Genomic DNA, 24,707 nt, shown 5'->3' with positions numbered 1-24,707 from the left:
TCCAGCCCAGGGTGCGTGCCGTGACTTTCGTCGCCCGTAAGGTGAGGTCGGTTGCAGTACACAGTTCCTGTATCAGCCCTTGGTCGGTTCTACCCTCATGCAGATCTTTCAGCTCCTTGGCCTGGTGGACCTGCTAGACGGCCATGGCATGCAGGGTGGAAGCGGCTTGACCCGCGGCCTTGTAAGCTTTCGTCATTAATGAGGAAGAGAACTTACAGGCCTTGCAAGGGAGCCTTGTTTGGTTGCGCCAGGTGGCTGCGCACATAAATGCACCGCTACAGCGTGCTCTACCTGGGGGACCTTGACATATCCCTTAGCCACTCCACCATCGAGGGCTTAGCCAGTGGAAACGCTCCCATGTCCACATCCAGATCGCCCACGGTGCTTGCCGACCCGGCCGGCTGAGCATCAGCCCAGGGCAGACCAGGTTGGGGAGCAGCTGCGGTGGCTACTTGCTTCATAAAGAAGGAAGTAAGCCGTGACTGCAACGTTCTGATGAGCATGTTCTCGCAATGAGAACATGTCCTTTCCACGAAAGCTGCCTTGGCGTGCTGGGGCCCCAAGCACTCGAGGCAGATTTCATGGCTGTCCGGAGAGGAGAGATAACGGCCGCATCCAGTAGCGCAAACACGGAAGGACATCTTTAAAAAGACGGCAAGCGTTTGCGCGAGCTCTTTTAGAAGGAAATATATACTCTTTTAGCACCCGCGGACTCAGCCGCCGAAATACCCAGGGGAAACACAACACTCGACCGTGCGAGGGTGTCCGCTGATATGCGCCGTAAAATCCAGCAGCGTAAGCAACAGGTGAGAGGACGAACACATTCAGCTCCGAAGAAAAAATCTGAATGAGTGGTGCACACCATCTCCTTTTATACCCGTATGTCCGGGGCGGAGAGTGGCATGCAAATTCCACTCGCCAATTCTCATTGGCCTTTTCTATTTTAAGCAAAGGTGATTGGGGCTCCCAAGATCGAACCCCTAGTGTCACTACATCAACACAATGTCGAGTGTGTGACAGACAGGGAACTGCAAGTTACTTGTGGAGGAACATTGTTTTGTTAATTACGTGAGTTGGGCTCTGGCTCTGTTCTTCTGCGCGGCATATTATGATGGCCGGTGTAGCCATGGTTACAGGTGATCATCTTATCAGAATGAATGTAACTACAACATCAAATCTTGCCACCTCCCCTCAAAAATAAAATAAATAACAAAAGATGGATATACGAAATATATATCTATAAGTATATAAGATATATCTTGTGGGAAGGTAAGTAGCATATCCTCCGCTGTTGTTTTGACATATTGAAAACAATTGTTTTAAAATAAATAACATTACAAAAGTTAGGTGTAACAAGGTTCACAATGGGAAAGGAGGAGGCGGATACCGGATGAACAATCAAAACAATGGTTTAATGAAAACTTAAAAAGACACAGAACACAAATGCACACACTGCAGCTGTGTGTGGCTCTCTCTCTCCCGAACTGCTGCATTCCGCTGCACTTATCCCTCTCCTCGACTGATTATCCCAGTTGGGGGCCGGGCGTGCATAGTCACGGCCCCGCCCTCCTCCTTGTCACATTAGGCAAAGCTGACATTAGACATAAAGATTGCTAGTCATATCAGATAAGGTAAAATGGTGGAAACTATTATAACTTAGCTAGCAGGCAAATAGACCAATGTAGTAACTGGTTTAGAGATTGGCATTGTTACCAGCATAAAGTTTAAATATTCTACTGTCCTTCCTCGAAAATAAAATCAAGCACTGCAGTATTACAATCCATAAATATAGCTGCAAGCAGCGATGATGGGCCCAAGCACCATGGGTCCATTTCCACTTGGTGGCTTTCAGAAAACAAAGCATGATGGACACAGCAACAACTCAACATTAATGTAAACTTGGACCCTAATTATACAGTAAGTAATAGATATATGCCACCATTCCAGTTTGACTACAACTTCACAAAATTTTCCATCAGCAGTGTTTAAACAATTTAAGCAATTTGGGTAAATGTAAGAGAACTTTTTCAAAGTCTGTTGTAAGTACCACACTTCCTGCTGCCAGTTGGTGGTGCTATGACCATGATCAACAGTAGCTGCATCCATGTGATTAGCTCCAAAGAAAAAAACATACAACTCAATTTTAATCTAAATCACACAATGCACGCGGAAGAAATTAGACTATTTTTGCCATTAATTTAGTGAATTGCCATGGCAACACCGTTTGATATTTAAAAATCTGTTCACAATTTTTCATCTTCGATGTCTTGGCATAATGTTGTCTAAATGTGGTGATAGTCTCATGAATCACCATTCAGAGAATCTATTTTTAATTGTTATTTAAAATTTTTTGACATTTTTGCTATAATTTAATATAATTCTTTATTGAAAAAAATATATAGATCTAAAGAATATATTGTAATGAAGTTATTTACCATTTTTATTTATCCATAAACCGGCTTTAAATTAAATTAAATGTAATTCATGGCACTAGGTGTTAAGTAGATTTTAATATGAGCACAGAAGTCATTTAGGTTTGTAATTTCGTTGCAATTCTGTTGTTGCATTTTTTTTCTCTGTGCACTGTCAAAATAAATGAAGTACATTAACTGAGTCTGCATTCGTTATTCATATGCACAACTGTTTAAATTTCCTCTAAATTAATGTAGGGCAAATGAGGACATAAATTAGTTTAGAATGCTACATGTTCGCCCATAGAATAATTATTCAAAGCATAAATTACCAACTGGTTACCAACAAACAACTATTTGTCACGGTTTGTGACATTTGTTCCAGCTCATACTGTTGTTTGTTTTTCTCTCTCCCTCGTGTCTCACAGGTGGAGATGGCACGTGATCGGCGTTTCCATGGAACGGTGATCGATCTCTGGGAGATGCTGATCACAGCAATGATTTACTCGCCTTTTACCATCTGCTTCAATCTGATTGCACTCCCTACTTATTCCTTGTGTGTCACCTCGTAATTTGCCTGTTTATGGTTTACTGTCATGTTAACTGTGCTCTCTCGTGTAGTCGGAGCATGCTCGTGTGTCTGTTGGTTGCCCCTCCGTAGATGCGGTTACCTTCCTGCTTGCCGTCACCCTCGCCAGTTCTGTGCGCAGTCCATGTGGAGGAGGATTCCTCGGTCTCTGCCCGCGTCTCGGGGACTAGATCATCTGGGCTTTGCTTCGCAACACACCAACTTCAACGGATTTTCTTCAGATTGTTACTGACTTCAACAAAGCACACTTATCATACGAACACACCTTCACTAGCCCATTGCTGGATTTCAGCCTTCTGCAGCCGGCGCCAGGTGCGCCTTATCCTGCCATTGAGAACTTTGTTAATAAAACCATTGAACCGTCATCTCTGCTTTTGTGTCCTTTGTCCCTTCCGTGACACTATTGAACCACGACCTTGCCACAACGTCGTCATGACGGACTGGCACCACTCCAAAGTTACGTTGTGGCAACGAATACAGAAATTTAACTTTTCAGGTTTCACAACGTAATCAGTTACATTGACACAACTAAAGTTTGGTCATCAAATTACGGTATAGTTAGGAAATGGCCATGTAATTTGGCTAGCTGGAATTACAAAATGACTGAATTTGCTGCTGCTTTTCTCAAATTTTGCAAAGCAATTTTCTGCATTTTTTGGGGTTGTTTTGCAGTGAAAACTCACAAATCATCATTATATACCTATGTAATTGTGTTAATTACATTTTAAATGCAATTACATGTATATATTTTAGTGCATAATAACTGAATATGCAGTTAGCAACCAAAAAAAGAAAAAACACATACATTTAAGTGAAAGCTGTGGTTATTGAAATACCCTTAATTATTTTTGTATAACAATTTTCTCCTCAGAGAATGCAATAAAACTTGTCTAGGCCTTCAGTGCGATTCATGCCATTAAGAAAACACAGTTTTACAATGAATAAGACGCCATATGCCCATCATATATTACGTGGCAGTCAATTAATAATACCAGTTGACATTTTAAAAACACGTCCATGCACGAAAGCCAGAACAAAGGAGGTCTAATACGAAGAAAAAGCTCTCTAATAATATTTGCGATTTATTTCAGTTTTGTTTGCAATAAATTTTGTTTCGTCAGGGTGCACGGTTACTTTTCAAAACTTGATCCGACACTGAATGCTCAAGCAGCCTAATTTACATTTAGAAAACTCCTGATGTTGCTATATCAATGCAAAAAGCACTTACCAATTTACTTGAAGTGAAAATGTGTTGTAACAAATAATAAAGAATAGGCAATTGTGATCAAACTTTTCTACAGAGTTACAGTCTTACACTGAGGGGCCGTTCATATTGAGCGCGTTTGTGTCCGTCTGCGCTGTTTTATATACGATTTCAATGTAAACGTGCGCTAGATAGACGTCTTTGACGGCTTGTTTATGTTTTTAGACACCATATCAAGTTAAAAAGAACTTAAACTGTGAAACGTCTCGAGTCAAGACACACACGTTTTGCTCTTTTGTAGCCCTGCGTGTAATTTTAGTGCAAAAACAAACGCATTCAAGCATGTAAACGGCACGTTGCATAAGAGGTTAAAGGTTCTAATCCATCCATATAAAACTATGTTTTAATTAACAAAGATTGCATCCACATCTCAGTTGATGTATATAATGAGTGAGGACACATGTGTTTGCATTTTTCTATGGGATTCGTCTGGAAAAGAACTCAAACGCGGGGTTAGTTGTCACATACGTGGTTGTGACACGTATTGTTTACTTGTTGCCATATCAACACTGCGTAGATTAAAAAAATAATAATAATTTTGGGAAATCCGCTCCGGGAATTTGCACGAGAGCATCGGTGACCAAGATGACACAGCTCACGTAACCCCATGGCACAACAGAGCCATGAAACACTCGATTTATATAGGAAGAAAACACACTGCATGCCGGCATTGCACATTAACAATCAGATCACCTGGTTACCCCACACCTGAAAGCGATTAAGAGAGAGAGAGAGAGAGAGAGAGAGAGAGAGAGAGAGATAAAGACAAAACATATGCTCACAAACAATACGGCCGAGAAGGCAATCACAATGGGGGACATATTTAACTTTTCTATTTCCTGGAAAAGAGCGCGAGCTGCAGAGAAAACTGCTGACACTAAACAAACATTTATCATAAATTCTAAATAACACATTCCAGCGCCGGATCAGCAATCAAAACATACACAGATCAAATGAATCAAACTCCATCTCAAGAAATGGAGATGTTTAACACATGAAATGAGATATATAGTTAACTGAAGAACGTAGTTACACATACTTCATATACATACGAGACGAAACAGGGATCCCTTCTAAACACATTCATGGAGCTTGGATGCCCTCTATTGGACATTTATTGTAATTGCCACTCATTACATATACACATTATGACAGTTTTCTATTATTTTTACATTTCGGTTGATATTTTAATTATATTTTATTTATATAAAAAATAAGACATATGTTTATTAACAATAAACTTTAAAAACCAAGCTTACCAAATACCTCAAAACGTGAATATGCACAAAAAGGAATGATGAGATTTAATGCATTGCAATGGCAACAGTATTTAAGATATCAAAAATCCCTTCAGAATTTTAAATCTGCACTGTCTTGACATTATTCTAAAATCTTTTGAAGCAATTCAGGTTAACATAATAGGGATATTTCAAAATCTGTTAAAAGTGACACACTTCCTTCCGCCAGTTGGTGGCACTATGACTGTGACCCACAATAGCCACATCAGTGTGATCAGCCTGCAAGGACAAACATTTGGCTCAATTTTGATGTTTTAAATTTTCTGCATGCAGAAGATTTGAGACATTTCCTTATTCCATTTTTTTTTTTTACTTTATTTTATCGCTTCGCCATGGCAACACCGTTCGATATATCAAAAATCCCTTCGCAACTTAGCATCGTCAATGTCTTGGCATGATGTCGCCCACATTTGGTACCTGTAACATAAAATACCTGGGAGGAGTATATCAAATTCCTGAGCATGCATTTTTCAAACAATCCATAATGGCCAACTTCCTTTTGGGCAGAGCTTATGACTGTCAGCACAAAAGTCATCCGGCTTTATGATATCTATATGTGTACAAAGTTTGGTGACTGTAGCTCAAAAGGCATGTGCTACAGAGTCCCCCGAACAGGCCCATGTTTTAGGTGGTGCCGCACAGCCCCCCCCCCCCCACACACACACACACATGCGGGGGGGCATGACCCCCCCCCTTGCAAGTTTTCCATGCCCTAATGGCTGATGTGTGTGCAAACTTTCAAGAGTTTTCACGCATGTTATGTACCCCAAAAGTACCGAAAACCTTGAAAAGAAGAAGAAAAAATAATAATAAATATAGCTGCAAGCAGCGATGATGGGCCCAAGCACTACGGTGCCATCACCACCTGGTGGCTTTAGGAAAACAAAAAATGGTGGCCGCATGCATTTGAGAGGGTAAATATAAGAGGAGTTTTTCAAAGTCACACAAAGTGTCACACTTCCTGTTGTCAGTTGGTGGTGCTATGGCCGTGACCCATAATAGCTGTATAAATGTGATCAGCCCCCATTACCAAAAATACAGCTGAATTTTCATCAAAATCATACAATTCACACAGAAGATAGAAGGAAATTCCTGTTTCACATTTTTACCCTTAATTTATTGCATCACCATGGCAAAACTTCGATATATCAAAACTTTGTTCGCAATTTAGCATCTTCAATGTCTTGGCATATTATAGCCTAAATTTGGTGACAGTCACATGATTCCCCTAGGAGGAGTATTCAAAAGTTCAGGGCCTGCAATTATCAAAAAATACACATTCAATCCAAAATGGCTGACTTTCTGTTGGGTGGAGCTATTGACTGTAATTTTGAAAGTTGTCCAGCTTGATGAGAACAATTTATGTAGCAAGTTTGGTGATCGTAGAAGAAACTGACCCACACAACTTTTGTCAAAAGGTGGTGCTACAGCGCTCCCCAGCCACACCCATATGTTAACTTTTCCCCAGGCCTAATGGTGACAACACTGATGTGTGTGCAAAATATCATGAAAATTCAAGCATGCCAAGTTCCTCAAAAACATGTGAATATACATAAAAAGAATAATGACATTTAATTCGTTGCCATAGCAACACTGTTTAAGATATCACAAATCCCTTCAGAATTTTAAATCTGCACTGTCTTGACATTATTCTAAAATTTTTTGAAGCAATTCAGGTTAACATAATAGGGATATTTCAAAGTCTGTTAAAAGTGACACACTTCCTTCCGCCAGTTGGTGGCGCTACGGCCGTGACCCACAATAGCCACATCAATGTGATCAGCCTGTAAGAACAAACATTTGGCTCAGTTTTTATGTAAAATCGCACCATGAATGCAGAAGATATGAGACATTTCCTTATTCCATTTTTTTAATGTTATTTTATCGCTTTGCCATGGCAACACCGTTCGACATATCAAAAATCCCTTCGAAATTTAGCATCATCAATGTCTTGGCATGATGTCACCCACATATGGTACCTGTAACATGAAATCCCTGGGAGGAGTATATCAAATTCTTTAACGTACATTTTTCAAACAATCCAAAATGGCCAACTTCCTTTTGGGCAGAGCTTATGACTGTCAGCGCGAAAGTTGTCCGGCTTGATGAGATCTATATGTGTACAAACTTTAGTGACTGTAGCTCAAAAAGGATATGTTACATAGCCCCCGAACATGCCCATGTTCTAGGTGGTGCCGCAGAGCCCCTCCCGCACCCCCCCCCCCCCACCTGTAAATCTGTCACGCCTTAATGGCCAGCGACTCTGATGTGTGTGTACTTTCAGTGCACTGATGTGTGTGCACTTTCAGTGCTTGGGCCCTAATAATAATAATCCTTAGAAGAATAATAGGGCTCTGCACTTTCAGTGCTTGGACCCTAATAAAATGCCCCATTAGAGGGGTTAATGCTATCTAATGAACTACTGCGTTAAGAGAGCTACAGTGCATCCAGAAGTATTCACAGCGCTTAACTTTTTCCACATTTTGTTGTTACAGCCTTCTTCCAAAATGGATTAAATTCATTATTTTCCTCAAAATTCTACAAACAATACCCCATAATGACAACGTGAAAGAAGTTTGTTTGAAATCTTTGCAAATTTATTACAAATAAATAAATAATAAAAAAAAATCACATGTACATAAGTATTCACAGCCTTTGCCATGACACTCAAAATTGAGCACAGGTGCATCCTGTTTCCACTGATCATCCTTGAAATGTTTCTACAACTTGATTGGAGTCCACCTGTGGTAAATTCAGTTGATTGGACATGATTTGGAAAGGCACACACCTGTCTATATAAGGTCCCACAGTTAACAGTGCATGTGAGAGAACAAACCAAGCCATGAAGTCCAAGGAATTGTCTGTAGACCTCCGAGACAGGATTGTATCGAGGCACAGATCTGGGGAAGGGTACAGAAAAATTTCTGCAGCATTGAAGGTCCCAGTGAGCACAGTGGCCTCCATCATCCGTAAATGGAAGAAGTTTGGAACTGCCAGGACTCTTCCTAGAGCTGGCCGCCCAGCCAAACTGAGCGATCGGGGGAGAAGGGCCTTAGTCAAGGAGGTGACCAAGAACCCGATGGTCACTCTGACAGCGTTTCTCTGTGGCAAGAGGAGAACCTTCCAGAAGAACAACCATCTCTGCAGCACTCCACCAATCAGGCCTGTATGGTAGAGTGGCCAGACGGAAGCCACTCCACAGTAAAAGGCACATCACAGCCCGCCTGGGTTTGCCAAAAGGCACCTGAAGGACTCTCAGACCATGAGAAACAAAGATTTAACTCTTTGGCCTGAATGGCAAGCGTCATGTCTGGAGGAAACCAGGCACCGCTCATCAGTTGGCCAATACCATCCCTAACAGTGAAGCAGGTGGTGGCAGCATCATGCTGTGGGGATGTTTTTCAGCGGCAGGAACTGGGAGACTAGTCAGGATCGAGGGAAAGATGAATGCAGCAATGTACAGAGACATCCTTGATGAAAACCTGCTCCAGAGTGCTCTGGACCTCAGACTGGGGTGAAGGTTCATCTTCCAACAGCACAATGACCCTAAGCACACAGCCAAGATAACAAAGGAGTGGCTCCGGGACAACTCTGTGAATGTCCTTGAGTGGCCCAGCCAGAGCCCAGGCTTGAACCCGATTGAACATCTCTGGAGAGATCTGAAAATGGCTGTGCACCGATGCTCCCCATCCAATCTGATGGAGCTTGAGGGGTCCTGCAAAGAAGAATGGGAGAAACTTTTTTGTTTGGAGAGTTTTTTTTTTTTTTTGTTTGTTTGTTTTTTTAATAAATTTGCAAAGATTTCAAACAAACTTCTTTCACATTGTCATTATGGGGTATTGTTTGTAGAATTTTGAGGAAAATAATGAATTTAATCCATTTTGGAATAAGGCTGTAACATAACAAAATGTGGAAAAAGTGAAGCGCTGTGAATACTTTCTGGATGCACTGTACCTGGCTAACTATCGTTCCAATAAAATATCTTACCTATCGAGCAAGAAAAAAGCCATCTCTGGGTCAGTTTTAAATCCTTTCAGATCTCAGAGCTGTCGCCATCTCCGAAAGGCCAACAAGCTACAAGTTTTCAGCTTCAAACTTCTATCACACCTACCCGCACCGCACATACAGTATACAGGTGCTGTAGTGGTTCCGGACCTTCTTTTATTTATTTACGGACATGATGTAAACATGCACTGATGACTGACGGAAGTATGCAATTTCCCGCCAAATCCATCCCGACAGCTCTAAAATATAAATCATTATTATAGGCTTACCATAGTGAAACAGGGTGTGGCAAAACCATGGTTTGGAATTGTTGGTGTACTTGATCATTAATGACATTTTGTTCATTTCTAACAAAAAAATCTTACATAGTGCAGCCTTACTATGCAGAGAGAGACAACTATAAGTAATTAATTTATAGATGGATTCCCAAGAAAAGTGCAAACACTGTGGTTCTAATTGTTTGAGCATCCTGACTACGCCAACACAGCAGCATTGGCTCAACCAATGGTGTGTGTTTGGTACAGGACTAGGGATGTGACCGAAGCCGAATACCTTATTTGGAAAAGCACGAATAATGACTTCAAAATGAGTAACGGATTCATCCAAATAATATAAAAAATATTAGTACGACTGATTATCCAAGAGGCACAAGGATAAAGCAACATTTTTGATAGACATATACAAAATTACAAAGAATTTATGAATCTGTGCAGCCAATATTTCTAATGTTTAAACTTAATGAAAGAAAATGCGCCGTGTGATTTCAGATCAGATGGCCACGGTCTCTGTTATTTGTGCGCGTCTGGAGCTTATCAAGTGTAACTTTAAGATATGACATCATATACACTTTCCACTTCTTGAAATGTCTATGTTAGTGTGTCACACGATTCACACGTGATTCCCATGTATTCATTTATAGCCTAAACCTGAGCGCGATGTTAAATTCCTGACCTGAATTGATGATTTCATGTCGGAGCTCGTCTATCTGTCTTTTAAAGTTGACCACATTTATGTCCACATCAGCGATTAAGGAAATTATCTGGTTAAGACTTTATTATGGAAAAAAGTTAAAATGCTCTATAAAGGTTTAAATGCTCCATAGAGTATTCATCTATTTGGAATATTCCTCCTTATGTAAAACTGAAAGTGAAAGAAACTTTTTTCTTCTTTAAACTGTGCTACCTCTGGTAAGGCGCTATATAAATTTAACATCATGATGATGATTATTATTATTATTATTATTATTATTTAAAGGTGCACTCAGCAATTCCTGAGAAACACTGTTGATATTCGAACTCAACTGCCAAACAAACACACAAAAGCTCCGCCCACCAAATTAATGCAGGCGAGGCAGTTTTACACACACCAGCTCCAGACACTCACAACTCTCCTGCTACTAAATCTAACATCACAACAACAGCATATATGTGTTCTGTGAAACATAGCAAAATTTATGTTACCCACCTATGTTACAATCCTTCTTTTTTATATTTTATATTTTAAAGTTTATATTTGTCTGACCTTTTTCTCTTGGTCTGTTTCTCAGCCATTTGTCCTCCTTAGAGTTTAGAAAGTTAGCATCAGCCAGATTTGCCATCGCTCTTCTAATAAATTTCCCTCTCACTCTGCCCCCACCCCCCATCCTGTACATGTGCAAAAACCACCCCCTGTTGCTGATTGGCTGGAGTAGTGTTGTGTGGATCGGTCTGTTCCACTTTGTTTTTGTCCCATTTACACATATACCCACCCACAGAATGGACAGCTAGCAGACTGTGAGGAGATATTTGCAGAATTTGACAAAAAGTGTATTGGATTTGAATTACTGAGTGCACCTTTAACTAAATAATGGTGTCTTATCCTAAAATTTCCCGATAAATTTACAGGACTTTCACCTGTATGTAGGCTATATTGTTTTTATTTTCATTTATTTAATGTTTGAATTTGTATTTATTATTCACTGCAGACATCTCAAAAACATGCTTGACGCCTCCTGCCTTCAGAATAATGTTGTTATACATGCACAGACAAACAAAAATTCTGTTTCTTGCAGATATTAATATCTGAAATACCAGGAGAAACCACAACATATTCCACAGTTAATGTAGCCTACAAATTCAGCTTCATCTGGAAAGAAAAAAATAATAAACTGTGTAATAATAATATTTATTATTATTATTATTATTATTATTATTAGTCTATTTTTATGAAAAGGCATATACAAGGCATATTTTATTAATATAAACTATAAATGTAAGAGTAACATTTAAAAATGGGGATTTCATTTAGTTTTGATGCACTTCCGGTTTAAGCCCATCCCACATCCAGTTCTATCCGAATACAGAGACTGATACAGATAATTTTGTCATATGAACAGATACAGATACAAATACAGATAATGGCTTCACTGCACACCCCTAGACAGGACTATCTGTTTGTTTGCCCAATGGCAGACAGGTAAGTGTCCGGGAAACCTGTTTGAAAACAATTGTTACTTAACTTTTGTCTTTCTGTTTAGTGCGCTGAAATTGCGAACTTCACCTTTAAAGTAAAATGAAAATCTTCCTGAAACAGATGGAAAAGGTGCATATGCTGGCCGTGTGATGAGTGCCTGAGGGTGCCCTCCCTGTGTGGACAGCTTGTAAGCATTAAGCAGACCTAGAGATTAATTTGACATAAAATTTTACAACCCTCAATATGGAAATAAATAGATGTTGGCAAAAACGAGAATTAATTTTATTGGAATATGCTCTGAGAAATAAACACATCAGCAAACAACAAGGTGACTTTCCTTTTGTTCGTGTCCATGCATTTATTTTAATCAGAATGTCTATATTGTGGAGATTTAATAAGGTATTTCGTAGTCTCTCTGTAAATTCTCTACCACGGTCTCTGGAAATGGAATATCAGTAAAAGAAGTGCCAAGGTGATTGCAGAGACCATGGAAGTATTTAATCTGGCAACTACTGGTTAAATTCTTCCTGTGCCAGTGACCTAACATCTTTTGCTGGACCTGTTCTGGCTGTCCTTGACTTCTGACGCCTACAGCAGATCACATATCTGTATTAAAAGAAGCATATATCTAAAGTTTCTTTGATTTTAATTACATTTCTAACTATAACATACTCTTGCTCATTTATATGAACCCTTACAGTAGTAGATGCAGACCCCATTGTCTATGATTCAGGAGTACAGACAGGAGTATTTGACAGACGATAACAGCAATAATGTCCTTTAACCTGTAAAGCAATTGTGTTAGTCTAGAGGTACATCTTTTTGCTTTGAGTGCTAGAGGCTGTGGGAACAAATATTTCAAGTAAACACATAAAATACTGTCAGTCTTTTGCAACAGCTTGTCAGTATAGAGATGTGTACGGAGCACATTTGGTTGCATTTCATTTCGTAATTTCAATGGACCAATCCAGCTGATGTTTTGCACTGTTTCCAGGAAACATGGAGAGAGAACACAGTCACAGATTTTTAAGGGAGCTGAGGCGATCACATATTTTGTTAATTCCCAAAAATACTGCGTAGCAGAAGGGGTGGTGTGGCGGTGATTTTGGTTTGATAAAACAATTGTAATTAATGGTGAATGAGGCAACAAGACAGCCCCTTGAAAATGTCAGTTGAATGCAAGTCAGTCCTCATTGAACGATCTTGATATCTTATTTTTAATGCGACAGTACCGGTTTTGGTGCTTGTTCTAAAAGTCACTGTAAATACTTGCAAATAGTACAAATTATGCATTTAAACAATAAACGTGTAACAAAATAAATATGCAATATAATATATGCAATTTCAAGATTTCATATTTATTGATGGAATACATGTAATTTATAAACTACAAAGCAGCTTTATTTTATTTGTTATTAAAAATAGACAATATAAATGAAATACCCAAATGAATCGGGATTGAATTGAAATCAGAATTTAATCGAGAGCTTGTCAATCAGTTTCGAATGGGGACATTTTTTATCAATACCCAGCCCTATTATGTAAGAACATTTTTGAGATATAAGTGTAGGACTAAGGTTGGCCAATTTGTTTTAGCTAAAATTTCACTTCCATCAGCTGAAACACTGTGAATGCTTCTGTGTAGTAAAACAATGTAGTGTTCCATTTGAGACAAATCTACACTTTGAAAAGTCATACACTAGATGGCCGAGTGCATAGTGTAAGTGCAGAGAAAATACTGCGTCTTAGCTACAGGGGTTGAAGCCCCCTAAATAGTGTCTAGAATCAATTATTTTGCCAACTAAGACATCTTCCTTCAACTTTTTTTGGAAACTATATGCTTAACCCTAACCCCAATCTAATCCCTTACAAATAACAACCCCAAAAATCTGATTGGTAAAATGTTGTTGTAGGACCAACAAGGACACTAGGAACACTAGGAACACATCCAAACAGGCAAAAATTTTACCCTGCTTCCTTTCTTCCAGATAGGCTTAGTTGCATAGAACTGAACTTGGAAACAATCTGAAAACCAGACAACAAAAAGTGTCACACCAGGTTTTCTGCAAGCAATTTCTCAAATTGCTGTAATCTCCACAAGGCCTGAAATCCTTGTACCCAAGCTGTGGCCAACAGTTGACTGGGCATCAAATGACCAGTCGTCAACAAAGCATGCCACTATTGAAGGGCACGGGGCTCTCACGATGGCATATGAACAACAGACTCTGCGGTAAGCCAGCCTGGCTTTCCTGCATCCCCCTTCTCCTCACATCTCCCTCTCCCCTTCAGGCCTGGACTGTGCAAGGATGAGTGAACAAATGTTTATCTGTCCATAGTTGGTATATGGGGGAGGTACAATGCTATTTGCTTCTTCACTCTGCAGTAGTTTGCATTTTTTTTTTTTTTTTTTTTTTTTTTTTGCTGAGCCTAACAAATTGTCACTTATGTGCACATAACACAGACATGCCAAAGCTGAGTTCAGTCAGAGAAATAGTAAAGCATGAATCTGTCATGGGGCACTCACCACCTCTGGCAAGGTCACACAAGCATTATTTTAAATGACAGCCCAGTAGAACAGGAACATTAGACAACACTCTCAGAGCATACCAACTATCTGAGAGGATGTGCTTGGAGTGTTATGTTGATTGCAGTGGTGCATAGATGGAAAATATAATTATTTTTTTTTAGGCAATTTTAGAATTATACATTCTCAATATATATATTTGCAAATAAAAAAACCATCTAATTTTAAGCCAGAAGTTAGCCTGTACATGACCGGTTCATTCAGAAGCATCGTGCCCCTTTATATTTTTTAGCCAAGTGGATTTTGAATGCAACTCACAAATAAATAAATAAATAACATTACATGACATGCCAACAAATTAATCGAATATATATACAACATATAAGTATGTAAGAATACATAAGTATAAGTGTGTGTGTGTGTGTGTATATATATATATAATTTATATAATACACACACATTTCTTTAACCTCTTGCGAGTACAGTGCATGTACAGTGCCTGCATGCATGTACAGTGTGTTTTGTCTTCGCTATACGCTACATATAATTTAATTTAATTTGAACTGACTGATCTCACTCAAGTCATGGCTGTCATTAAAGGGTTACACATTTGACACATGGAGCCATGTGACAAAACATGGCACTGATCTAAGTGGAGATTGTCTGTGTGAGAAATGCAAACAAAACTACATCTGGTACGAAACCTTAAGTTACGTTGAAACTGGTAGTATCAAAAGATTATCTCTAGTTTCATACGATATGCCATTTAAAAAATGTCAGCGATTTATCTGTTAAATACGATGACCTCCAATGAGGACAATGAGACTAATTAACTTTAGAAATCCTATATTCACTGTGCATTTTCATATTGAGAATCAAGCTGGAAAATTTTGTTTTTAGAGTCTGTTTATGGAGTTAGGATGAAAATAAGGTGCATTTCAAACTGTTCTGAGACCAGTGCAGTTAAACAACACATTGGAGGTTATGTCATCCACTAGTTAGGGAGCAATGGAGCATCTTATAGCAGTTCTATGCAGCCAAGTGCATTGACTCCTAACATACAGTCAAAAGTTCAGTTTCAGGCTGCAGATGATGTTCACACCACTCAACATGGTTGGCAGACATGGGCCAATGGTAATCAGTATATAAATTAAGAATTTATGATGCTAAATTTTATTTTAACATGGATAGAAGTAATTGGATGATGCTGGCCATTACTTAAATCAGAATTAATTATGTTAATTTCTGATTAGTAAAATGCTTCAGCACTGGCAATCGCTTGTTTATTTAACAGTGCAAAGAGAGAACATTGAGATTTTGTTGCCAAAGTAGAAAAAACATTCTAACATAAAAGTCAAATCAAGTCAAATAATTTGTATAGTTTATTATTATTATTTGTGCTTTTCCCAATATACATTGTTCCATGGAAGCTTTACAGAAAACCAGCTGTACTGTCTGTAACATCTAAAAAAACATGAATTAGCAACACTTCTGGAAACATAAACAATTTGATAAAAAAAGCTGACCTTCTATAGGTCAGCTTTTTTTTATGACCTTCTATATTTTACAACTAAGGCCCACTGTCCCCATATGAGGACATCAATTTTTAGGAAAACTTTTTGCTGTTCAATATATATATATATATATATATATATATATATATATATATATATATATACAGTATATATACACACTACTGTTCAAAAGTTTAGGGTCACTTATTCATTCTTTCTTTATTTTTATTTTTATTTTTATATAATAGTAAAATCATCACAACTATGGAATAATAGAAATGGAAATATGGGAATTATGTTGTGACTAAAAAAACCAAAATAAATCAAAACTGTGTTATATTTTAGCATCTTCAAAGTAGTCACCCTTTGCTTAGAATTTGCAGAAATGTACTCTTGGCATTTTCTCAACCAACTTCTTGAGGTATCACCCTGGGATGCTTTTTAAACAGTACTGAAGGAGTTCCCATCTATGTGCTGGGCACTTAGTTGCTGCTTTTCTTAATTATTCGGTCCAAGTCATCCATTTCAATTATTTTTTTTATTTTATTTTATTTTATTTTTTTAAATAAAATTTTTGTAATTAAATAAATTAATATGTTGGCACAATTATATTTTTGTCTACAAAACTAATTTAAAACCTTTAAGCATATGGCTTCAGATCAAAAGGTTAAGATCATGAGAAATATTTCAGGCAAGTGACTCCAAACTTTTGAACGGTAGTGTATATATATATATATACACTGGTGGCCAAAAGTTTGGAATAATGTACAGATTTTGCTGTTTTGGAAGGAAATTGGTACTTTAATTCACCAAAGTGGCATTCAGCTGATTACAAAGTATAGTCAGGACATTACTGATGTAAAAAACAGCACCGTCACTCTTTGAAAAAAGTAACTTTTGATTTTCTAGCAGCCATCACTCCAACACCTTATCCTTGAGTAATCATGCTAAATTGATAATTTGGTACTAGAAAATCACTTGCCATTATATCAAACACAGCTGAAAGCTATTTGGTTCTTTAATTTTTTTTTTTTATTGTAATAGTAATTTTTCACGTTATTAATGTCCTGACTATACATTGTGATCAGCTGAATGCCACTTTGGTGAATAAAAGTACCAATTCCTTTCCATAAGAGCAAAATCTGTACATTATTCAAAACTTTTGGCCGCCAGTGTATATATATTGTTTGCATTTTATTATGTGCAACTAGTTACAAATCAAAAAGGGAAATGAAAATGCACACTAGGGTTGTGCTAGGGTCTCAGGAGGATACAGAGCTTCTATGTTCATTTAGACCTTATTCACGCTACCACCATCTTTGATTTTTAATGGGAATGACAACAAGGCTGTGAGGGATAGACTTACCATCTCTTCAATGGCACGAACGGTATGAAGCTGTATAAAGTTCCTTGATCACATCTGATTTTCCACAACTCATTTTGTCTGGAGTTCTTTGTATACTAAATGTTCTTGGACAGATATTTTATCAATGTTTTGTCCGCAGAACGATCCAAAAAAAATTTGAACTGCAGCACAGCCAATTGAAGAGACTGTAAGGCTATCCCTCACAGCCTCATTGTCATTCCCATTAAAAATCAAAGATGGTGGTAGTGTGAATAAGGTCTTTCTAACTATAATACTTAATCATGTCGAGAGGGGTGTTGCTACACTTGGTGACCTTTATGAAAATGGAGATTTGAGATCATTTTAAAATATAACTCAGCAATTTGGGATTTATAGGTCTCAATTTTTCAGGTATTTACAGTTGCGCCATCTACTTTGTACTGTTTTTGGTGGTAGTACACAGCCCCCTAAAGCTGCAGACACCCTCTGTATGGTGCTCACAGCCTTTGGAAAGGGGCATGAAGTGTCAGTGCATTATTCCTCATTGATTCAGAGTCTTGGTGATGGGGCCGTAACAGCTCTTGAGAGGTTATGGCAAAGAGATTTTAACTTGGGATTGGAGGATGGGGAGTGGAAATTTTTAAACTATGTCTAGGGATGAAAGGGTATGCCTTATTCTGTTTAAGATTTTGCATAGTTTCTACTGGAGTCCCTCTAGATTGTTCACACCTACCTGCTGGTGATGTCAGTTGGAGGATGGAGACATAGCCCATGCTCCATGGTTCTGCGCTAAGATTCAAGAATTCTGGGTAAGAGTCCAGAATTTTATCTGTGAGATTTTAGATACTCAGATTTCATTCTGCCCCAGACTATGTATATTGGGTGATGGGGCGGTCATTAAAGTAGGTGACAAATATACAAAACGCTGGGTCCAAACTAGTGTAATGTTTGGCAGACAGATAATTCTTAGAGGATGGAAGTCAACTGGCGCTCCCTCGTTTCAAGAATGATTCACAGAATTGGGCAGGGTGGCGGCATTTGAAAAGATGTCATACAGTATTAACAGCTTGGCAAAATAGATGCATATGGAAAGAAATGGGACAGGTAGTTGGCCGTTCTGGAGGGCTCTCTGTGAGGACCATGTGGAGAGAAACAAAATTGTGGTGGTAATTGCAAATTCTATTCTTTGTGGAATTCTTTCTATTCTCTTTGTTTGTTGATATATATATATATATATATATATATATATATATATATATATATATATATACACACACACACACTACCGGTCAAAAGTTTTGAAACACTTTTACTTTTCTGAAATGTTTCTCATGAACTTAAAAATCTTTTGATCTGAAGGTTTATGCTTAAATGTTTGAAATTAATTTTGTAGACAAAAATATAATTGTGCAACCATATTAATTTATTTCATTATAAAACTAAAATTTTATCAAATAAAAAAAAGTTTTTGAAATTGATGACTTGGAACAAATAATAAAGAAAAGCAGCCAATAAGTGCCCAACATAGATGGGAACTCATTCAATACTGTTTAAAAAGCATCCCAGGGTGATACCTCAAGAAGTTGGTTGAGAAAATGTCAAGAGTACATGTCTGCAAATTCTAGGCAAAGGGTGACTACTTTGAAGATGCTAAAATATAACACAGTTTTGATCTATTTTGGATTCTGTTTAATAATTGCAATTAAGTTGATTCTGTTTTGTTTATTCCATATTTCACATAAGAATCAATAAAAATGTTAATAGCAAAAAATATTCAATCATGTCTGATCTCGCGCAAGGCAACAAATGAGTCAGGAATGCTGTTGGAGCCCTATCAAAACAAATAGGTGCATGACACCTCTGCTGTCATTTTATGCGTTTGTGCATGGTGCATTGTCTTTTTTAGTCGTTTATCTCAAGAGATCACAGTTTCTGTCTAGGAGAACCCTAACGCACTTCACGCTCATTTGTTTTGCTGTTGCTGATGAACAAAAGAACCCTGACATCAAGAGAAGCAAAATGGAAACCTTAACAGTACAATGCACGTTGGAACTAACAGGGTCCGTTACCTGCCAGATTGATTTACAGATCCATTAATATGGAATCAGAAATTGAAACAGGAAAGCCTGCGGACACTGCACAATATTTTGCATAGCACAGAGTCACTGAAAAGTTTTGAAGTAATTTGGTCACCTAAAGCCACATCACAGATGTAGATGAGTTATTCCCAACCAGGGCCACGTGTATGTTTAAAAGTCAATCATTGTATTTATTGATATTTTAATAATATTAATGATAATGCTAAATCATATCCATTATAATATGTGTTAAAAGGAACCAGGTTTTGGTGTCGATTAAGGTGTTCTTGAGCCTTAATAGCTGCATTTCCACTGTTGGGCCAAATTAAGGTGCGCTTGTGTGTGCCAGGGCCAGTTACGTTCCCACTTTCACTTCCGGGGCTTAATCGTGCGTAACGGCCAATGGCCTTGGCCCGCCGATTGCCCTTGGGCCAAAGAAGGCCAACTGGGGATTAAGGCAGGGTCATGTTTATGTGACATCATGTACCTGCATCTCAGCTGAAAAAAATTGCGGACACATTACAAATTCGTTAAGATGAACAATGGACAAAGAAGTGCCCAAAGGTAGAACTTTCCATGGTTCGAGATCATGGACAGTGTGCTGGGACATCGTCCCGCTGTTAGTGGAGAGATCACTCGGGACACCACGGCAGTTAAAGTCGGTGAGTTTTCAACATTAACTTAAGCTATCTTGCAAGCTTGCTAACATTTACATACAATATAAACTTGATATTCTAGATAACATGCTTGTGAAATGGGTTCATGCTTGCGAGGTTTGTGAAGTTTGCACCAGGGAGTCATGTTAAGGGGTATTTTCAGGCAACGCTGCTGAGCTTTTGGCCCGATGGTGGGAATGCACAGTGATTTTGGTATTGCAGCTCAAAGTCCGAGGCTATTGGCCCCGCCTGAACAGTTTATGGCCCTGGCTCGCACTGGCCCAATAGTAGAAAAGTGGCTATTAATGGGGCTATGAGTGTACCTACAACAAAATAAGTAGAGATGTACAGTAGATGACTAACAAGCCAAATGTGGCACACTTTTCTATGAAGTTCTGAACAAGTTCTTGTCAACTGCACTGTCACACACTTTGATATTGTTGAGAAATAGTAATCTGCATTTTGTTTACTTCATAAATATGCTACCATCAGCCTCCATCAGAGTGATTCTGTAAGATGTTTCTGAGTGTCTGAAAGATGTTATTTCAAGGCTCATTATGCTTCCAAAGGCTGAGGGAGCAAACACGAGTTTCCAGAAGCACTGAGCTGTCAATCATAATTAATTACTTATATTGTTTACAGCTGACGATACATCTATTGTTACTGTCTGTGTGAAACAATCTTATTGGTCGCAACAGTGTTCATGTACCTGTCTTAATAATGAAAATTAAGTGGGGAGAATTAATGTTTTCTGTTGAACAACATAGAATTTATTTTTAATTAGTTTGAGCAGTTCTGAGTAAAAAATCCTGGGGAACATACTTTATTAGTTCATACTGGTTGGCTTGCACATGGTCAAATTGTAATTTAGCGATGTTCATATTTTGGTAAAATTATGCAAAGGTGTAGACTGGTGAATCTAGTATGACTTGAGTTTGATCAAAGTTTTAGAGTTTACATGAGTCCTTGACTTGAGAGGATAACACAAGACGAGACGTTTCTTCACAGACTAAGCAGACAAATTTAATCTTTCAGATTTGTGGAGTGTACTTAGGTTTGTTAGGAAAGTGTGAAGAAAAAATCCTCTTAGGTTGTGATGTCACTGAAAATGTCTGCTATGTAGTGTTTGAAGTTTGTATGCTATTAGGTGAGCCAAGACTTGAGGAATCAAGAACAGGAACTTAAAAACATGTTAAACTTTGTAACTTCAGGCTTAAGTTAAGCAGGGTAGGAAATTAAAAATAAAACTAAAGACTTTTTTTTGACTCCCAAAAACAATGACTTGGATACATATGTTGGGTTATTTTTTTAAACACGTATTTATATATTTTCTTTGGTTCCCGCTGATTATGAAATTAAATCACAGCTCAAGGCCTAACTGTGATCAAACAGGGGCCACCCTTTGATGGTTGACCAACACATTGTGGCAGTTTGCTAATTAAGTCAAAGCAAACAACCACATGTGATTCAAATTATCAAACCGGTAGCTCCATTCCTGAGGTATTTACCTCTAAAAAGCACTCGCTGAGTTCATTAATTAGGCAACCTGAAAGGAAATGTAATTTATTAAACCATGTGACTCAGCACATACAGAGTGCCCTTTCTGAAATTGAGTGTACACTCAAAAAAAAAAAAAAAAAAAAAAAAGAAAAACATTTTGCAGGTTGTTTACTTTACTTAATTAAAATTAACTAAAGAAACACAATTCTAGAACATTTTGTCTTAAATTAAATGCATTACATTAAATTAAATTTGTAAAATTAAAGTTTATTTAATCCATTTGAGTAAGGTCTACATGAATATTTTTGTAGCACTGATGAATGTAAGTTAGATGAATCTAATAAAGTTAAGTTAAACCAACTATATATTGCATCGATTTGACCTAATTTAACTAAATTATGTTGACTCAATTAAACTGTTTTAATTTGAATTAAATACACCAATCAGCCACAACATTAAAACCACTTGCCTAATATTGTGTAGCTCCCCCTCGTGCCACCAAAACAGCGCCAACCCGCATCTCAGAATAGCATTCTGAGATGCTACTCTTCTCACCACAGTTGTACAGAGCGGTTTTCTGAGTTACCATAGACTTTGTCAGTTTGAACCAGTCTGGCCATTATCTGTTGACCTCTCTCATCAACAAGGCATTTCTGTCCACAGAACTGCTCCACACTGGATGTTTTTTTTTTGTTTTGTTTTTTTTTTGGCACCATTCTGAGTAAACTCTAGAGACTTTTGTGTGTGAAAATCCCAGGAGATCAGCAGTTACAGAAATACTCAAACCAGCCCTTCTGGCACCAACAATCATGCTACAGTCCAAATCACTGAGATCACATTTTTTTCCTCATTCTGATGGTTGATGTGAACATTAACTGAAGCTCCTGACCCATATCTACATGATTTTATGCACTGCTGCCACACGATTGGCTGATTAGATTATTGCATGGATGATTGTTGGTGCCAAAGGGGCTGGTTTGAGTATTTCTGTAACTGCTGATCTCCTGGGATTTTCACACACAACAGTCTCTAGAATTTACTCCAAATGGTGCAAAAAACATCCAGGGAGGTGCAGTTCTGTGGACGCAAATGCCTTGTTGATGAGAGAAGACAACAGAGAATGGCCAGACTGGTTCGTACTGACAAAGTCTACTATAACTCAGATAACTGCTCTGTACAATTGTGATGAGAAGAATATCATCTCAGAATGCTATTCTGAGATGCAGGTTGGTGCTGTTTTGGCAACACGAGAGGGACATACACAATATTAGACAGGTGGTTTTAATGTTGTGGCTTATCGGTGTAGATTAAATTGCTCATAAAAGCTTCCCCAAATTCAATTAAGTAAGGGTAATGACTTCATTTTTTAAGTGTAATGGCCCTGATATGGGGAAATTTTTTGTTAGTTTGTCTTCATTTGTTTGTTTTTAAATTATGTCGTTACAATCTTGGAATTCTGCAATTCTAGAATAGGTCACTGACAAAAGAGAGCAACCTTACTTCTTTTAAAATTGAGTATTGATTTGTGTGTATGTGTGTGTTTATGTGTGAATGTAGCATCACAAAGACAATTTCAGGTTCAAATTGCAACTATTTTGATTATGAATCATATTTGTTCCTTTTTCTTTTTTGGTCTTATTTTGAGTTATACACTTGCAATGTCCCTGCTGCCTAAAAGCCCATTATTTTTTGCCTGAGGTAACCTGTCGATAACAAACCAGCTTTTTCCCCTCACCTAAAAAAAAAACAAATCATGTACATAAAATCACATTTATTGTCATTAAAATAATTTCCAAATAAAAAAGGGAATATCATGAGTCCTCTCAGTGGGCATCATTATACATTCAAAATTAATTCTCCCCTGTGTACAAAACCATTTTTACTGTGTACTAAGTACATACATCTCTTTAAACCAAGATTTTAAACAAAACAGTTTTAAATATATTATTATTATTATTATTATTATTTTTTTTTTTTTATTATTATTATTATTATTATTTTTTTTTTATTGTTTTAGTTTGGTTTTTACTTAAGCTTAACTGAATCATTCACAATATCAAAATGCCAAAAGAGCACTCCAAGTCATTCAATATGACTCACAAATTAGAGTAAATGGTGACTGCGTGATGTCTTGTGCTTACTTTGCTCAGTTCGCCTCAACTGTCATTTCAGATTAGTCTTCTGAAGTGAGTTCTGGCATTCCTCTGGGACACCACTCTGAAAAATCGCCCTCATACAACATGCAACCTTTGAAGCATCCTACCTCACATGAATTTTGCACAGTGTAGTGTACTTCTTGTAACTTTGACCATATTTATGATGCACTATGCTTCATGGAGGCTTGTTTACGTACTTAAAAACGAACCCCACAAATATTATCCCCCAGCTTGAGCATGCATAGAACTGATAGTGACAGTACCTGGATAGACAAGCAGAGCAATCAGCCACACCACAAAGATGAAACAGGCAGGATTGCACATTCTTCAAACTGTTCTCTTGATTCAGCTGCTGCTTTATCTTCCTTTCCCTCGGTTTTTCTCAACAGAAGCACAGCCACCTGTGTTATGTTTGCTATTTCTTTGATCACTGTGTAATTGCAGCAGAAAATGGCTTATTTTCACCCTTGGATAGGCATGGAGTGGAGTAGAGGCAATTTAAATCCAGTACAAGTTAAAGCGGCAGAGAGACTGAGTTCCCATTGATTATTTTCATAAGCGGAGAACACTCAGCAGGCTGGTGGGAGGGAATGGCCCACCTCGTCTGTGCTCTGATTGGCCGAGAGTCTTGGTCTTGTCAGTGAGAGGCAGCTCTCTTTTTTCATGCCTCTCCTAGACCACTAATGCTAAGCTCTGCAAGATGAGGGAATGAGAGAGCAGCAGCTTCTATAAAACTGGTGGCCAGCCTCCTAATATTTTGTCTGTCACCACAAAATGATAGACACGTCTGGAATTGCTCTTTCCCACATATTATGTTGCTTCTATTTAAAGAGCATGCCTTTCTTATTTGTGTAATTGCTTGCTGTCAAGACTGAGTATTGGGTCTTTGCCAAGACACTGAAGTCCTATCACTCTG

At 38.1% G+C, this 24,707-nt stretch overlaps 1 protein-coding gene across 1 annotated transcript in view; it reads right to left on the bottom strand.

Annotated features, from left to right (window-relative positions):
• Positions 1–24,427, bottom strand: part of opcml (opioid binding protein/cell adhesion molecule-like) — a 241,270-nt gene extending 216,843 nt beyond the window's left edge. Inside the window, exon 1 of the mRNA XM_051683519.1 lies at positions 24,055–24,427. Coding sequence (XP_051539479.1) covers positions 24,055–24,115 — 61 coding nt within the window. The 5' untranslated portion in view covers positions 24,116–24,427. The remainder of the gene's footprint in view (positions 1–24,054) is intronic.
• Between the last annotated feature and the right edge of the window lie 280 nt (positions 24,428–24,707).

Source organism: Myxocyprinus asiaticus, chromosome 42, assembly GCF_019703515.2.
Source record: "Myxocyprinus asiaticus isolate MX2 ecotype Aquarium Trade chromosome 42, UBuf_Myxa_2, whole genome shotgun sequence".
In the NCBI taxonomy this organism is placed as follows: domain Eukaryota; kingdom Metazoa; phylum Chordata; class Actinopteri; order Cypriniformes; family Catostomidae; genus Myxocyprinus; species Myxocyprinus asiaticus.
Note: the sequence above shows the minus strand (reverse complement) of the source record. Positions and strands in the feature narration are given on the sequence as shown.